Source organism: Lonchura striata, chromosome 13, assembly GCF_050655825.1.
Source record: "Lonchura striata isolate lonStrDom1 chromosome 13, ASM5065582v1, whole genome shotgun sequence".
NCBI lineage: Eukaryota > Metazoa > Chordata > Aves > Passeriformes > Estrildidae > Lonchura > Lonchura striata.
In genome coordinates, this window is record NC_140715.1 from 19,583,525 (window position 1) to 19,600,719 (window position 17,195).

Consider the following 17,195-nt stretch of genomic DNA (forward strand, 5'->3'; position numbering starts at 1 on the left):
GTGGTGTAGACATCTGACCCACCTCACATGGGTTCCTGACTCCAAAAAGCAGTTTGCTTTAATTACAAAATACAGCTTATTTACTTAAAGAAACTGTTTCTGTTTGCAGGAGAGAATACAGAGAAGTGAAACAGATTTTTTGTTCCAATTTTTTTTTGTTTTTTTACAAAATCTATTGTGTGTTTATCACATTCAAAAAGCATTGACCAGTGGGTTTCTTTTTTGGAACAGTTAGAATGCCAAGGTAAAGTTGCTATATTTGGAAGCTTAATTAGCAATTAATGACTGTCATCTTGAGGAAGATTTGAACAGCCATGCGTCTGACACCTTAGACTTCCAATAGTTCTGTGGGCACGAAAAATAATTAAAAAAGGTAAAAAGAAACTGAATGCTTTGGCAAGACCATACAGTATCATGAACATAAGAAATTAAATCTTAAAATTATTTTCAGGGTTCAATGATTAAATCTTTGCCCCCTTTTTCATATTTGTTTTATTTCAGTCTGAGCTTAAATTTTTACATCTGTCATAATTGCCTACGTGGGCAATCCTGGAAAAACCAGGATGAAAACTGCTTTGGGATGAGCACCAGGAGACTCTTCACAAGGCATTGCAAAGCTGAAGAAGGAATGGGCTGGAGGACACAGGAATTCACATGGTCAGGTAAGGACCAAAACTTACAGAAAAAAAAAAAAAAAGTCAAGTGCATTGCATGAAAATGCCCCAGTAATGAGCAAAAACCATGCAAGAACAGCTGGAATGGCAGTGGAGAGCAGCTCTGACTGCTCTGAGATGGAAACGGAAACATTCCCCACTGTACAAGTGACATTATCCACAGTCTCTACTCAAATGTATGGCCCAAAAGCTAATTTAGGGAGAAATTTAATCAACTTTCCAGAAAGCCCTCTACAGAGCTGGTTCTGAAACAAAAGGGACAGATAATTAATAATCTCCAAATTAAGACTGAAGTATACCAATAGTATTTACATCAAGCACTTCATCTTTAAGAATGCATAAAAAAGGACAATTTACTTTTTAAGGGTGTCCTCTAAATCCGGCATACAGATAAAATACTCTGACATCCTGGATTTGTTTCAAAGCTTTTTGAGAAACACACACAAATAATTCAGATTTAGTCAATTTTATTTACAGTTTGTTTTTTTTACATTTCAGAGCATTACACAATTACATATCTCATTTTTCTGACCTGCAAACAGATACCTTAAACGGAAATAGTTAAAAAAAAAAAGAAAAAAAAAAAAGAAAAAAAAAAGTTAGATACATCCAAAATGCAACAATTACACATCTGACAATTCACAAAGTGTAATTTACTAGGACGTATCCTAAGAATTTAGGAACAACCAGTCAGGAGAAAATCTGACCAATTTCAGCAATTGATTATTTACACATTCAAAACAAAGCCTCTCTTAAGCTAAACCTCCAGGCAAATGGCCTGAAAGATTTCTTCAGGAAGAAAGACCAGAATGATTCACACCTATGCAGCATTAACAGCCCTTGATCCCAAACACTGAGGCCTCCTCAGCTTTATCTTAGAGCTACAGGCATCCCTCGACTTCTCCGACCCTGAAGTGATTTAATTGTGCCCCCATGTGCATAGAAAGGTTGAGTGTTTAAGTGGTCACTACGATAAAACCCCATTTAATCTGGTCTTTAAGTCACTAAAATTCTTCTTCCTTACAACTCGGAGCACGTCTCCAATGCCATTTAAACCGGCCCGCAGAGGGGAGCTTGGGCCCACCGGGCCCGGCCAGACTAAATCCATTAGAGACTGGTTAAAAATAATCTTTAAAGACCATTTAGACAAGGCTTACATTTCTACACTTCCCTGATGGGCCACCTAATAAAACAAAAAAGTCACAGCTACTACTTTCATCCCTCGTGTCAACCCTTGGCCACACAGAACTAGTTATATACTGGGTAGAAACTACTAAAAAATTCCCTGCAAATCAGCTGCCTTCCAGCTGAGGCTATGGCTCCTATGCATCGGGTGGTTTGGTTTGTTTTTTTTTTTCTCTTTCTCTTTTAAAAAAAAAATTTCTCACTTGAAAAATACCTCAGTCCTCGCTTTTAGGCTAATTTTGATTGCATGTTCAATTGGTTTGAACCGTCACGAGCCGCTCCGCACGGCACGAGTCTCGTGCGAGAAGAGCGGTCGGTCAACCGAGTGCAACTTCTGCCTCTGCCACCTCCCTCCTGGCAGCGCTCTCTAACCTGGCTGGGGATTGCTGGAGCCTCCAGGTTTCTTGCCTACCTTACTCTCCACGTTCACGTCTCAAACTGCGTCAGCAGGGCCCGCACCTCGGGCGTGAGCTGCTTGGCAGCCTTGGCTGCCTCAGTGACGGCCTTGCGGTACAGACCCTTTCTCTTCTTATTAAAGCGCAACTGGAAGCTTTCTAAAAAGGGGGAGAGCTGTGCAAGAGCAAGGAAAGACGTGGTGGTGGAGCCAAACCATGAGATACGAGCCTCCTGGCGCACCAGCAGCCCGGTATCCTTGCGGCTCACAGTTATGGTAAGGATACGGGCCGGCCACCAAGGGAAGCCATAAATCTTGGCCCAAACAATGTCCCCTACACATACGGTCCTGCCATCTGGTGTGACACATTTAGAGACGTTTTTGGAAAAGACTTCTGTTTTCAAGGAATTACTGAGCTTTTTCTCTTCCTTCGAAGAGGAGGAGGAGGAGGAAGAGGAGGAGGAGGAGGAAGGTGCATGCATGCTGCCTGGAGGAAAATCAAAGCTTTCAGTAGAGCTACACTCAGAGTTGGTAGATTTCAAATCATCTGTGCTATCACTACTACAAACTGATGCACTGGAAGAGTCAGATTTCTTTTGATTAAGGGTCATGTAAACCGTTATATTGCTTTTGCTGCCTCTCTTGCCCAGTGTCTGCTGTTCATCCTGATCAACAGTTACATGCACTTCACTCGTGTCCTGAACCTCACTGCTGGCCTCTTCGGGGCCTTCTGAGGGGCTCTGGGTTTCTGAAGGGGCCTCACCTGCTGAGCGGGTGGAGGAGCAGCGAGACTGGGGCTTAGTTGCCATCTTGCCACTCCGAATTTTCTCAAGTCCTGTCTTGAGGGAAGAGTCATTTTCTTCGTTGCGGTACCGCTGGGGCTTTAGGCGCAATCGGGGCGGGAGGGACCCTGAGCTGGTGTTCTGAAGACGCCGCGTGAAGTGGACCTTTGAATGTGCATTTTTGGAAGAGGAGGTTGCACTCTGCTTCTTTTGTGCCTTTTCTTTGGCCATTTTCAAGACTTCCCGAGCTTTTGCATGATCCATGTTTTTGCTCTGGAGAACTTTTTTTGTGTTTAACTGCGCTTTTGAAGTATTTGCTTGTGCGGAAACTTTAACCACTCTGCTTCTGCTGTGGGCAATATTTGAAACCTTGACCACAGCGTTCCTTTTCTGGCTTTCGTTTTGGCTTTTTCCATCCACCTTATGGTCAGTCTTAAGTTTTTTATTCACAGTAGTCACGCTCTCGTTTCTTCGCTTTTTACTATCCTCATATTTGGAAGAGTCACTTGCATTGCCACCTTTCTTGATCTCCTTTTTCTCTGCCACCACGCTGTTTTTGCACTTGTCACACAGGACCTGCCGGGGCCGTAGTTTGATGGCGTTCATGATGGAAGTGGGTTCCTCCCTGTACATTTTCCGCTTGGGCCGCTTGATTTTCCGGGGTGGAGGCTGAGGTATTGACTGGTTGTAGGTGTCCCTGATAAACAAAGGAGGAGGGTACGGAGCTCCCTCGTGAAAGAGAGGAGGTGGTTTAGAAGTCCAAAGGCTTTTAGCTATGCTGGGCTCTGAGGGCTGCGTGAGGGAGGAGTCATCAGGGACCGCGGCGTCGGCCTCGCACTTCACCTGCGCCTCCTCTTGGAATGGTTTGCTTTGGAGCTGCATGGCTTCAGGTTTGTCCTTGTACTCCCTTTTAGGAAATATGGTCACAGGGATTCCATGGGGGCCAAACCTTAAAGAGAGAGGGGGAAAAAAAATGTCAACGTTTGGAGGGAATTTTTGCGGCGTTCATCACAAAGCATTTGAAAACTTGGCTGCGTTAGGCAGCCGGCATTTGAAAACCAGAGAAATTAAAGCTTCATATCCAGCCTTATGGGAAGCTTTGAAAATGCAAGACACCAAAATGAGGTCGGTGGAGAACAAAAAATACACAACTTCACTTATTATCAGTTTCTCTTGTATCAACAAGACGCCCTGAAAATGTAACAAAACTATCCCCCAGACAGCAGCAAATGAATTAACTTTATGCTTCTGGAAAATGCTTATAAACATCCCAACTCACCCCAACAACTCCCAATCTACCCAAACTCATTTTCCATATTAAGTCAGCTTTATGAAAAGTCATCTCCAGGAACTTCTCTTCCATTTTTAGCACAGCAGAAAAGGATGAACAGTCCAGATCTAACAGAGACAAATCTGAGCTGCCTAAATCCCTGCAGTGAACAGGGAGTGCCTCCATCCACAAAAGCTCAGCACCTGATGCTTTACAGCCCAAAACTTCCCAGCCCAGTCTGAATTTCTCCCAGCAAAACTCTCCTTATTTCAACTCAACACAAACTATTCCTCACTGTTCCATGAGCAAACAAGATTTTAATCCTTTCACTCCTTTTCTCCAGACTGGAATTGCTGTAGATCTGGATAAGAGAGTAACTCCCCAAGTTACTGTCTTCAGGTTTGTGTTGCACTGTGGCTGCTCAACAGCAGCATCTCCTCAGCTGATTAAACTGAACTTTATTTACTTTTATTTGTACAAGTACCTACATGTCACCTTTATTTCCTCAAAACTGGATTTGCAAAAGCCATCATGTGTTAGAAGGCTGTTTGCACTGTCCCAAACAAAAGCCATCCCTTATTTGCCCTCTTGCTTATCACAAGCTTCTCTCTACACCCAAAGTTGTAACTGAAGCAAACGACCCACCCAAGATTAAATTATCCACCCAGCCTGCATTTCAGCAGCTTGTACAGACATTTTTTCGGCCTATGGTCTGGCATTAAACCACAAGGGACTCGCTGACAACTAAGTTTTACATTCCCTAAAGACCCACAAGTCCATCAAGGGTAAAGAAGTTGCTTTTCCACAAATATTTTCCCTCCACAAAGGATTGTAAGCAAGTCGCTCCGTTCCAAGTAGGGTTTTAAAAGAAACTATCAGCTGACAGTAATTCAATTAACAATATTTTCAGTGTTACTGGCATCAAGAACTTCAGCTTCTAAAAGAAAATAAGATCCAGATCCTATCATTCACCACCTGATAAAGATTAAGAGGATTTGGTAAAAAGTTAATCTATGGTAAGAGCTGAAAACAAGACGGGGCAAGATCTCTGTTGTGCAAATTCCAACCCCAAAGAGCACAAAAGCAGAACTAGACAGAAGTGGGATATCAAACCCCACACAGACACCCCCTACACTGCTCTCAGTGCCTCAGGAACTGCATTGCCAGCCCGCAGAGGCCATTCCCAGAGCCAAGCCCTTCTCCCAGAGGGCATTGATGGGACTCTCAGGAAATCAGCATAATTAGCTGTCACTAGGAAGAGGTGGATGAAGAGGGCTGCAGGGGTTTCCAGGAGGATCCCAGTCAAGTATTTCATCTCTCTTTTCCCAGGTTTTCATCCTATTGCCTCACCACGAAGTGTGCACCATTTGCACTCCAAAGGCACAAAGAAGCTGATGGAAAGCTCAGCACATGCCAGGAAATCAAAGACTCATTCTGCACCTTCCACTCCCCTTCCTTCAAGCACAAAACACAGGCCAGAACTGAGGAACAGGAAGCCACAAAAGGTAATTTTTATCCAAGATACAAACCTGCTTTAGTAAGACACAAAACCAATCCAGAGTGACGCCCTGAAGACAGAGAATCCCTCACACCAAAGGTACTGCTTAAAAAATAAACCAGACTCTCCCACCCCTGTCCACCTACCCATTAATGAAGTGGGGAAGTAAAGAACATTCATGGATATTGTGCCAGTTATGTACAGCACTATTTAACAGCAAACATCATTTACTGTTCCTGTAAATGACGTGTTAATACAGAACATACAATTAGTCAGGACAATCCACCTGCAGCACAAAATATATTTGGTAAGCCAAGAGACTGACCATTATTTCCAACAGCTCAGTGTATTGTGTCTTCTCTTGGCCTCACCCAACAGCAGACCATATCTAGAAACAGTTTTTGATTATCTCTGTTTTCTCCCTGGCTAACCAAGTTCTCCAGCAACTTGGAAGAATACACAAAAAAAAAAAAAAAAAGATAAAACAATGGCAGAAAAACTTGCAAATGAAATAGTAAAGGTTACAGGAAAGAATAAAGACAAAGAACAAGGTAAGAAAAGAGGGATTTATTTTTCCTAAGAGAAGCAGCAGAATGAAGACATGAGCTTAAACCTCTCCAGGACAAGGTATGACACAGCATCTAATTAGCTCTGCAGCAAGCACAAGTGTTTACTGCATGTGCCAGAATTTCAAGGCCTATTTTCACACACCTGCTTGATGGACCTTGAAGAGAAATAATTCTTATACATCCACAGTGATTTTTGTCACACCAGATGCAAGGCTGAACTAGTTAGTTGTGTTAGCAGTTAGAAAAGCTGCAAAAGCATTTGGTTCATCTGCCACTGAGATGAAGGAGGACTAAAAGGCACCTATAGAAAACAAAATTAAAAAACTCCAGGGCACACAGCTCAGTTGTATCATGACATTTACTGATCCCCCAGTCAGTCACTGGCTGGCACTAGATCAGCCCTGAGCAGAACTTCAGTTCCCCACAGTGAGACTCCCAACACGCTCCTTTTGTCACACATTCCATGTTTTAAGTTCTACAAGGAGTTACCTTGTCTTTATTCCAACAATAAAATAAATTTTTAATATACTGGTCCTAAATATCACCTTACCCCACAAGATTTCAAGAAGAGGCTTTTCTGGATGAAAGTAGAGCTATTCTGCAATTACTGTTTGCTTAAACTAAAAATCCCCTGGTGCCCAAGTTCCAGCTGCTCCCTGCCCAGCCCACCCCTGACTCGTGTAACACTTCTACCTCAGAGCATCACACCCCAAGGAACAGCACCATGCACTGGCAGGGATCTAAAAAGGGAAGTGTCAGAAAAACCAAACTCAGAAATAGATGATTTACCCTCAATCCAAGGCAGTGCTGGGAAGCAGTGCCCTGCTGCTTCCTACCTATGGAAATCAGAGCCAGCTCTCCATGCTGCCAGCTCCCCTCCTGCAAAGGTGTCCCAGCTCTTATTTGCCTTGGAAATGCACCTCTAAGAGAGGACAAAACTCATTTCTCAGAGGTTTTTTCAAATAGCCAGGGCAATCAGCAGGATCTGATGCCACTTCTGCTGTAGGTGCACTGCAAAATGTACATTTTCACTGGAGACAGAAATAGCAACAGGGTATCAGGACCTATACTGAACTGAGAGCCTGATCAATGCTGGCACTGCAATGATATTTACACTGAGAGGAGCTTTCAACTGACCAGGGTGTGCAGAGACAGAAACAGGGTAAAAACAGGCAGGCTTCATCTCCAGTTTGCCAGCTGCAAGTTAATTAATAGGCAGCCATGGCATCCAAAAGCCAGTTTGGGTACCAAACCCAAAACTCTGTCACTTAAAGGCAAAGAGTTTTGTATTACAGACATATAAACTTAAGCACTTGAGGAAAGTAAAGCCACTTTTTTCAAATCTAAATCCTGTAGCAGAATTACTACAATGAATGCACATTACTGTTCAATTTACATGCAAAACAGAACAGTTAAAGAGTATTTTTTCAGCAATACCCACAAGAGATAGGGAACAAATTCCATTTTAACTTGTAACTGTATGTACATAAACAAAGTACATAAACAACACACCCTGGGGCAAAGTGTTTTGCATTAGTACCTAAAGTTTTAAGTTCTCATCTTTAGCCTCCAATGTCTGACTTCTTTACTAAAAGGGGGAGAAATGAAAAGCCCCTTGCTCTGCCAAAGGAGTCAAGCCACTGAGAAGGTTCAGAACTATTTCCCATTTGTCTCTGGACACATTGAACTGGTATCAGCAAAGCAGAGAAACTTGTGTTAAAGTGTTCAGTCTGTGGTGAAGGCCTGACCAAAACCCATCTTCACCACCAAGGCAGTGCAGGAATCTCCTGTTTCCTTTTCTGCTCTTGTACCCAAGATCAACCTTGGTGCTCTGCAAAAGCCAGGACAAGCAACAGCTGAAGCCATTTTTATTGCATGGATGGAAGTGGCAGGAGTATAATAATATGCTGAAAGAATCACAGATTATGTATTTCATGCATCTAAACTGAGGGTTTAAATTATAACATTCCATGTAATACACAGTTAGATCATAGCTATTTGAACAGAAAGTTTTGCAGAATTCCTCAAAATAACCTGCATTGAAAACACACATTATGCAACAACCTATTTTTAATGAAGGATTTACTTGGTGTGATAAAGCACAAGATGGAATATACGGCTTTAAGTGCAGGCACCTTCCTGAAAAAAGCATTCCCAGAAGCCAAACAACCAGCTCCATGGTTTATTCACCTCCTGAGCAATGTAACACCAGGCTAAACAGCCTAGAAAATGCACATTTCACTGAGAGCTCTGAACCCATGGCAAAGGACTGCAGTATGAGTGACTCTTTGGAACAGCACAACACAAAGAAAAGACAGGATGCTCTGAGTTTAGGCTTTCCATTAATAATCACCATTACCATAATTTTACTGGCACATCTATAAAGCTGAAGGCCTGTTTAAACTGCAGTATCTTTTAATTTTTACACCTGTTGCCATTATTAGCTGTCAGCTGCATTTGAAGTAGACACTGCTGATACATTTGCCGTGATCTATTCTGAAGGATTATACCTTGAATATACTCTTCAAGAACATCCATATGCCAGACCCAGGACATATGGAAGAGAATGATACCATTAAATAATGGATGAACTGAAGTGTCAAGATGGCCAAGATTCACCAGAAATCACCATAACAGAAAATAAATTGTCATAACAGAAAATAAACTTAAGGCAGACTGAAAATTTCACCCCTGCCCTGCCTCAACACCTTGAACCAAGCCAAGCAGGACAGGCCATGCTGCTGGAATAGAGAGAATTCCAGAAGGAAGGACAGGTCAACCATCATCTGTCACATCCCAGAGCAACAAAGAACAGGAGACCACAGATTCCTTCAGGAAAGGGGAGTTTGAGGCCCAATCCAGACCCTAGTTCTAACCCTACCCTCTAAGTGAGGGTATTGACCCCCTTAAATAAAACCTCTCTCAGCCACAAGCTAACGACACCTGAATTACTCTCTTAACCACACTGTCATTACACCTGAGCTTCCCATGCTCTAGGGTTAACAAAAACAAATGTCAAAGAAGGGTTGGGGCTGCTCCTTAAATGCCAGAATTTCACCAAGCTCCTCTGGGCTCCTGAGGAACTCCAAAGAGGGCAGGTGACGAGGTGTGGGGACACCCTGGGAACACAGTGCAAGTTCTAAAATAAAATAAACCAAAACACACAACCCTGAGCCTCAGATATTTATTTCCTGTTGAGAATGTGCATCACAGAACACGAGGCCTCCTACAAACCCCAGTCCTTCCCCAGACAAGGATGAGCACCTGCTGTCCCTGGTTACTAAACGAGAGCAGGGAGAAATGCACCACGTTTTTTAAGTGAGGCTTCTGCTGTTTCCTTCTCACACCATTCTCCTGCAGTAGAAGCTGAATTAACAAATTGGGAAAAGCACAGGATTCAAGTGTCAGTGCTGAACCTGAAAACTGCTTCTGGGATTGTAAGAATTGCAAATTGCCTATAAAAGTTTATTTTCATCATACACCTCATGCACACCTTGGTGCAGGAAGTCCTTCCTTATCTTCCATAATTAAGGCCCAATAAAGACATAATTTCAAACATATGTCAACTAGGAACACACTGCACATCTTCTGGATATCTAACCAAGGCTCTTAGGTCACAAAACAACTTTTTGCTCTCTCCCTCTCTCAAGATCTATTATGAACACACACAAGTCAGAAGGAAACTGGTTTAGAGAAGACAAGACACATGTCCCTCACATCTGCAGGATTAGAAGGAAAATTTTCAGTTAAATGATAAAGCAGTAAAAAGGCCAAGTCTTGACTGTTGGCAAAACAAAAGAACATAAATTTAATCCCCCCTTCTCCCCTAATCTTTAGGAAAGTGAAAAAAACCCACACAGAAATAATTATCCTTTCTCCAGACAAACAAACTAAAACCACAACTTCTTAATTCTGTATTTTAAGATTTACAAATGCTACACTTCTCAGGTATTTCCCTCCCACCTACTTCCTCCAGGTGCAGAGCAGGATTTACCCTGAGCCAGCAGGTGGGATGGACATCTCCTGTCCCCTGAGCAACCAGGGAGAGAGCAATGCCAGCCATAGGCAGCTCACAGGGACTTTAAACCCCACAGAACCAGGATGGGCTGGGCTGGAAGGGACCTTAAATCCCATCCAGTGCCACCCTGCAGAGACACCTCCCACTGTCCCAGGTGCTCCAAGCCCTGTCCAGCCTGGCCTTGGGCACTGCAGGGATCCAGGGGCAGCCACAGCTGTACCAGGGCCTGCCCACCCTGCCAGGGAACAATTCCTGCCCAATATCCCACCCAGCCCTGCCCTGCCCATTCTCCTTGTCCTGCCATTCCAGTTCCTGATGAAGTTCCCTCTCCAGCCCCCCTGCAGCCCCTTCAGACTCTGGAAGGTGCTGTGAGGTCTCCACACAACCTTCTCCTCTCCAGAATGAGCATTCCCAGCTCTCCCAGTCCATCTCCATAGGGAGGATGCCCCTTCCAGTCCCCTCAGCAGCCTGGTGCCTCCTCTGGATCTCTGCAGCTCCTTGCTGTGCTGGCCCAGGGCTGGAGCAGCTCTGCAGGTGGGGTCTCACCTGAGCAGGGAAGGAATCCCCCATTTCCTGCTGCCCATGCTGTGGGATCAGCCCTGGATATGCCGAGTTTTTCCCCAACCATTTCTGCTCTGTTCTCTGTCTCTGCCCTGAGGAGAGACATCAGGCACATCCACCCGAGGAACCCCAGCAGAATCTCACCCTTGCAGCAGGAAAGCACTGAAAAGGTGATGGCAGCAGCACTGCTGAAGTTTAACAGCAGGAACACATCCCTCATTTGTGCAATGAGCCTTCAGAGTAACCAAAGTGGGGACCTGCTCCTCCCCAGAGAGGATTTACTGCACAACAAATGGATCTGGCACCCAGCAGGTCTGGGTTCCTGCTTTCTGCTGAGTTCCAAATCTCCCTGTGCTTCCTTACCCCCAGTAAAAGTAGGAGTAAAGGCCACCCCACAGCCTGGGGCTCATGGTACAAACTCCTAAGGGGATATCCCATTTACAGGGGTGGGAGAGGGAATCAGCCCCTTCATACAAAGATCACTGACTTCACATCAAAGTCACCCAGAATAAAATGCAAAGTTAGGGCATCATCCCAACAATGGAAAAAGAGATAAAACAGCCAAAAAACCCTTTAAAATTACAAATATATGGGGATATATTTGCTTTTCTTTAATTGTGGAGTTCAAGTAATTCAGAACGTGACTTGAGAAGACAAAAACAACACAATGAACAGGTTTTTCAAACAGTCACTTAAACTTGCTCTCCTTAGTACTGTATGGAAGTAGCACCTTCACTGCTCTGGAGGGTGCAGAGGGGAAAGAGAAATTAAGATCCAAAAAGGAACAGGAATTATTTCCCTCTGATCACACAGTGAACACAGACACTTTTGGAAGCTACCCAATGAGTAAATTCTAATACAAATTGTCACTTTTACTTAGTAAGAACTGTCAGTCTTAAAATATTGATCCCTTTGGCATTAGGAAAATTGAGATTATTCCCATGCATATGAATGAGACAGATTTCAGCAACCACCCATCTCCCATGCTGGAAATCCCACTGTTGTCATGCAAATGCATGGAATTTAGGTGGTTTTCATTTAGTCCTGCCCTTCTTTTTTTTTTTTTTTTTGGTCCACTGGAAAAACTTATGACAAGAATTCCAGGGCCTACCACAGACACAGAAGGAAGTTTGTGAAAAAATATTCATGTTCTGCAAGTCCAGGTGCTGCTACAGCAAACACAAATAAGCAGATATAAGGAAAAGCTGACACCTAGACAACATCACCTGTTAGTCACCATAGAAGTGATAAAATGGAATTGCTGGACATACAGGCAACACTTTTTTAAATAATGCTTCCATTTCTTAGAGGTAGGAAGTTCTTGGAGTATTTCTAGACCTTGTTTCTCACTGCATTTCCTGCTCTGAGACAACTGATAAGAGACACCCCTGTTATCTACCAACGTTTTGCTGTCACCAGCCCATGAATACAGCCCTTCTGTCTCAAAACTCAGTTCTTGTCCAGGCCCTCCGCAGAGCTCAGCCTTGAGAATTTAAATTTCCCCTCCTGGATTTCCATGCAGAAGCATCTCTGAAGGCAGGAATAGCTCCACTGCCAAGAGAAGCTGGGAGGGCCAGCCCCAGCCTCCCTGGATGGCTTTTCCACAGCTCCCCCTGCACAGCTTTGTCCCAGGAGCTGGGCTTGGACCCAGGGAGGCTGGAGATGCTCCCACCAAGGCACAGCAGCAGCAGCCAGCCTGCAAAAAGACTTTTGCTGCAAAGGGCTGCAGATCTGCTGCCTGCCAGAGGCTCCTCAGTGCACAAGAGCCTGGGAAAACGTGGGGTGATTGTGGCCAGGGTGTGTTTAGGAGGACAAGATCCCTTTCAGGAGAAAAGGAGAAGCTGGTATTCTCCTGCACTCCTGGAAACAGAGGGTTTGTCACCCTCCAGCCCAGGGCAACCATGGCATTCTGCTGGGACAACTTCAAACCTACAAAAGAATCCGTGCTACCCAGGATTACATCTTATTTGTGTCACCTCCTGCCCGGATCTGAGACACTGTTTCACCCCACTAAGTGGCTGGAGTTTTTGCTCAGCGTTTCACACCTCATCAAGTGGCAGACTGAAAACGTCACTCCCTGACATTATCCAAAACTTGGGGGTCAGACAAGGCCTTTTGTGTCAAATCCCAGCCTCACAGCCAGAAGTGCTGATCCTCACAATCCTCCTTTTAGAGAGCACCGACAATATTAATATTCCACGAAGTTGCTGAACAGCTACTAACAACATAAAAGGAGTGATAAAAGATATATATCCACACACAGCTTAAATCTGGGGGAGAAAATTGCGGCATATTTTGCATACCGATTATTTTAAATAATAACCTTGCTTAAATTTCACTCTTCTCTCATGAACTTGCAGAGTCCTTACACGTCTAGAAAAAAAACACTAAGACGAAGAAGTATTTTCACCTGCTGATAGAACCTGGATTGTTTGTAAGATACCATGATTTCTGGTCTCCCAAGAGCTTCTCATATTGAAAGGCAGTGAAAAAAAGCAAACCCCAAACCCTGCTGTCTGGTAACTTATTCAGAGACACGTTAAAATCCCCCCCGTCCACAAGGCTATTTAAGAACCATGAAACTTCACCCCGTTCATTGCGTACAAGGAGCAATCAGTACTAATTAACAACTACAACAGCCTAGCTGGAAAACCATTATTCCGGAAAAAGAAGGTTACCTAGGCAATGTAAGGGCGAAGGAAGAGGGCAATCAGATTTCTGATTGTGTACAAAGAGGGGAATAAACGCCACGCTCAGCGCTCGGGTGCTGCTCCCGGCACACAGGGATGCTGCTGCAGCCCCGGCCAAGCCCAAAGGCTGTGCCCATGTGCTCGCCCCTCTCCTGCCTCTCCCAACCCGAGGGGGTCCTGCCCACCCCCGGCTGGAAGGGTCCAGGAGGAGGAAGAGGAGGAAGAGGATGCTCAGGAGCTGCGGGTCCGCTTCCCGGGGAGGACGCGGGGGCAGGAGCTGCTCGGCCCGGGGAGGACAGGGGCCGAGGAGGGCTGGAATGGGATGGGATGGGATGGGATGGGATGGGATGGGATGGGATGGGATGGGATGGGATGGGAGCGAAGCTGCAGAGCCCACGAGGCTCCCGGCGGGGCCGCCCCCATCCCGCCCCCGGCGGCTCCGGGAGCGCTCCCGGGCTCGGCGCTGGGTGGGGGGCTCGGGCTGGGCTCCCCCCGAGCTCTCACCTTTTCGAGAGGTCCATGAGGACCCCGGAAAAAAGCTTCTCTCCCAGCCGGAACGAGACCACCAGGGCGTCCTCGATGATGTGGTCCAGGGTGACCCGCACCTCGGAGCCGGGCAGCAGCGCCGGCACCTCCGCCTCCCCTCCGCCCGGGGCCGCGGGCACCGCCGGCTCGGGCTCCGGCGCGGCGGCGGCGGCAGCATCCGGCTCCTCCTCCTCCGGCCGGGGCGGCTCCTCCCCGGGCCCCGCGGAGCCCCCGGCAGCCGGCGGGCAGGGCTGCGGCGGCTCCCGGGCCGGCTCGGGCGGCGGGCAGGGCTGCGGCGGCTCCGAGCAGCCCGGGCTGGGCGCCGCTGCGCGGGGCTCGGCCCGCGGCGATTCCACCCCCGGGCTGCGCGGCGGCTCCTCCGTCCTCCCCGCGTCCGGCTCGCGAGTCCCGCCGGGGCTGCGGGCGCGCTGCACCGGCGGCGGCTCCTCGGCCTTGCCGCCGTCGGCCTCCTCGCCATCCGGCACCGCCGACTCCACGGCCTCGCTGACGGCGGGTAGAGGGTCCGCGCCGGCCTCGCTGCCCGGGATCGGCTCCATCTCGGGCTCGGCCTCGCCGGCCCCGCCGTCCCCCGGCACCGCCGCAGTCGCCGCCGCCTCCGCAGCCATGGCCGCCATTTTCTCCGCCGCCTCCCTCCAGCAGCGGGAGCGACGGCCACGGCCCGCGGGGAGGGAGAGCCCGCCCCCCGCGCCCGCAGACGGCGCCCTATTGGCGGGTGCGCCGCAATGCTGCGCTTCTATTGGACAGGCCGCCTGTCCATCCAGCTCCGCGGGAACTTCTCGTTGGCCAGCGGGGGCTTCATTCAGTGCAGAGCCAGGAAGGGGAAGAGGGGGCGTGGTCTAACGCTTTAGAGGCTACGGGGGTGGGGCTAGTGGGGCCGCTTCGCTATCTGATTGGCGGAGAGAGGCGTCGCTCCCGAGGGAGGCCGGTGATTGGCGGCGCCAAGTGTCCGTCGCGGGGCGGGAAGCGGCGCCGGGCAGCGCGCGGGGGAAGATGGCGGGGGCGGGCACGGGGCCGGGTCGCCCCTCAGAGGGATCACGTCCCCCCTCAGAGTGGCCAGGTCACCCCACCATGGGATCGCCCTGGAGCGGCTCCCCCGCGGGCCACGGCCCGGCGCTGCCTCCTGCGTTGTGCAGCGCGGGCAGGGGAGCGGCTGGTCTCCGTGCTGGGGAGCACTGAGGGGGTGACGCGGGGAGAGGGGAATACGCGGAGCTGGAGGGGACCCACAGGATCATCCAGTTCAACCCCCTGGCCCTGCACAGACCCCAGACCATCCCAGCCTGGCATCCCTGGAGCGCTGTCCAAGCCCTCCTGGAGCTCTGGCAGCCTCGGGGCCGTGCCCATTCCCATTCCCTGAGGATCTGGGCAGTGCCAGCACCCTCTGGGGAAAAACCTTTCCCAAAATCCACCCTGAGCTGCCCTGGCACAGCCCTTCCCTGGCTCCTGTCCCTGCTCAGCACAGATCAATGTCTGACCCTCCTGTTCCTCCCCTGAGGAGGGCAAGGCAAAGGGACTGTTGCCTTTTGTGAGGCAAATCGGCATTTTAAAGTGTTAAGCGCCTCATTAGACACATCAGGTGCAAACGTGGAGTCGAAGGGGAGAAAAGAAAACGAGTTAAAGATTTCCTCCTGCTGGCCCGAGCCCCGTCCAGCCCGGGGCAGCGCTCGGGTCCTGCCCCTCAGGATATGGCAGAGCTCGGGCTGCAAAAGCCCAGTCTGCAAAAGCCCGTTCTGCAAAACCAGACTTTTCCAGCCACCTTTGGGGCAGGGGGCCAGAAGGGACGTGGCCTTGGCTACAGAGCAGAGGGGTTTTATCTTGTCATGGTATTTCTGTTCTGTGCGCTCAGGACACTCAGCCCCTGCTCCCTTCCCTGTGGCTGCTGAGCAGAGAACGGGGCCATAAATCCTGAGCCTACCAGAAATTCCCAACTAACACAGAAAGAAACTAAAACTACTCAGCCCTGGAGCTGATGGGATGCGCAGATCCAACAGCTGAGCCCAGCAGGCTCTTTGTTATGTTAAGCTGGGATTTATGGAAAGGATGGGCATAAAATGGAAGATTTTCTTCTTGCAAGTCTGCTGGAACGCACCTTTTCAGCAGGTGTTGCTTGTGGAAGGCATTCAAATGCAAATTGTTGTGTTTTACATCCCCTGGAGATCCCAGCAATTCCTGTGCTCCGAAGGGAACAGAGTGGGTGTATGGCTTGTTCTCTGCTTCACTGCAGTAACAGCAGATTATGTGCTTGACCCTACTGAGGGATCAAAATAAAACATAAACGGCTCCTTTGAATGTTGAAAGGTGCTGTGTGTGCTTTTAAAAAGAGGTAAATTAGGACATTTACAGCCCAGAATAATGCCACACAGAAATACTGTACCATAGGTAACTCTAAAATTCAACCTCACCAACACAGGCATGTGGATGCAGGATGGTACTCGTAAATTTAACAAAAAAGCCCTCACTATATAATTTTTCCCATCCCAAATACCTTTGATCACTATTTATTTTCTATTTATTTCAAATCTAACCTGTAATCTCCTTAAGATAGGATTTGCCTTACAGTGGCTGGTCTGCAGAGTGACTGCATAGTTGGAGCCTTTTTTTCTATCCTGGAACCTTTAGAAACTGCCAAAATAAAACTAATTAAGTTAATGAAACAGATTGCAGTACCACACTCTCTGTAAATTAAACCAAGTCTCTCTGTGTTCAGCAAGTGGCAGGAAGGACAGAAATGGAGAGAAGAAACTATAAATTACAGAGAGGAACAGAGACAATCGGGGGGAATAAAACAATTAAAATGAAGGCAGGAAAAATGCTGAGCTCCATAAAGATGTGTTGCAGTAAATTGTTGGGATGGGCAGCTGAGGAAGCTGAGTTTGGGTGGAGAGAGTGAGGGGGATGCAGGGAAGCAGCAGATCCAGCTGGAGTTTGTGCACAGAACCCACAGGGAGGGAATTGTTTGTGTGGGACGTGAGGAACCTCTAAACTCAGCATTAGTGATATTGATTTGTTCT

At 47.5% G+C, this 17,195-nt stretch overlaps 1 protein-coding gene across 6 annotated transcripts in view; it reads right to left on the reverse strand.

The window, feature by feature from the left end:
• The window catches only part of PWWP2A (PWWP domain containing 2A), a 44,208-nt gene extending 29,385 nt beyond the window's left edge, over positions 1-14,823 (reverse strand). For 4 of the 6 annotated variants that reach the window (XR_014958358.1, XR_014958357.1, XR_014958355.1 and 1 more), the window contains exons 1-2: positions 14,146-14,823; positions 2,272-3,984 (exon numbers count right to left, since the gene is read on the reverse strand). Coding sequence is in view for 3 of the 6 variants with exons in the window: in XM_085591612.1 (XP_085447738.1) it covers positions 2,286-3,984; positions 14,146-14,801 (2,355 nt within the window). In the remaining 3 variants the exon portion in view is untranslated. Of the gene's footprint in view, positions 1-1,124; positions 1,221-2,016; positions 3,985-14,145 lie in introns of those variants that run through there. The other 2 variants (XM_085591613.1, XM_031506042.3) reach the window with 2 other exon arrangements.
• Positions 14,824-17,195: the final 2,372 nt, after the last annotated feature.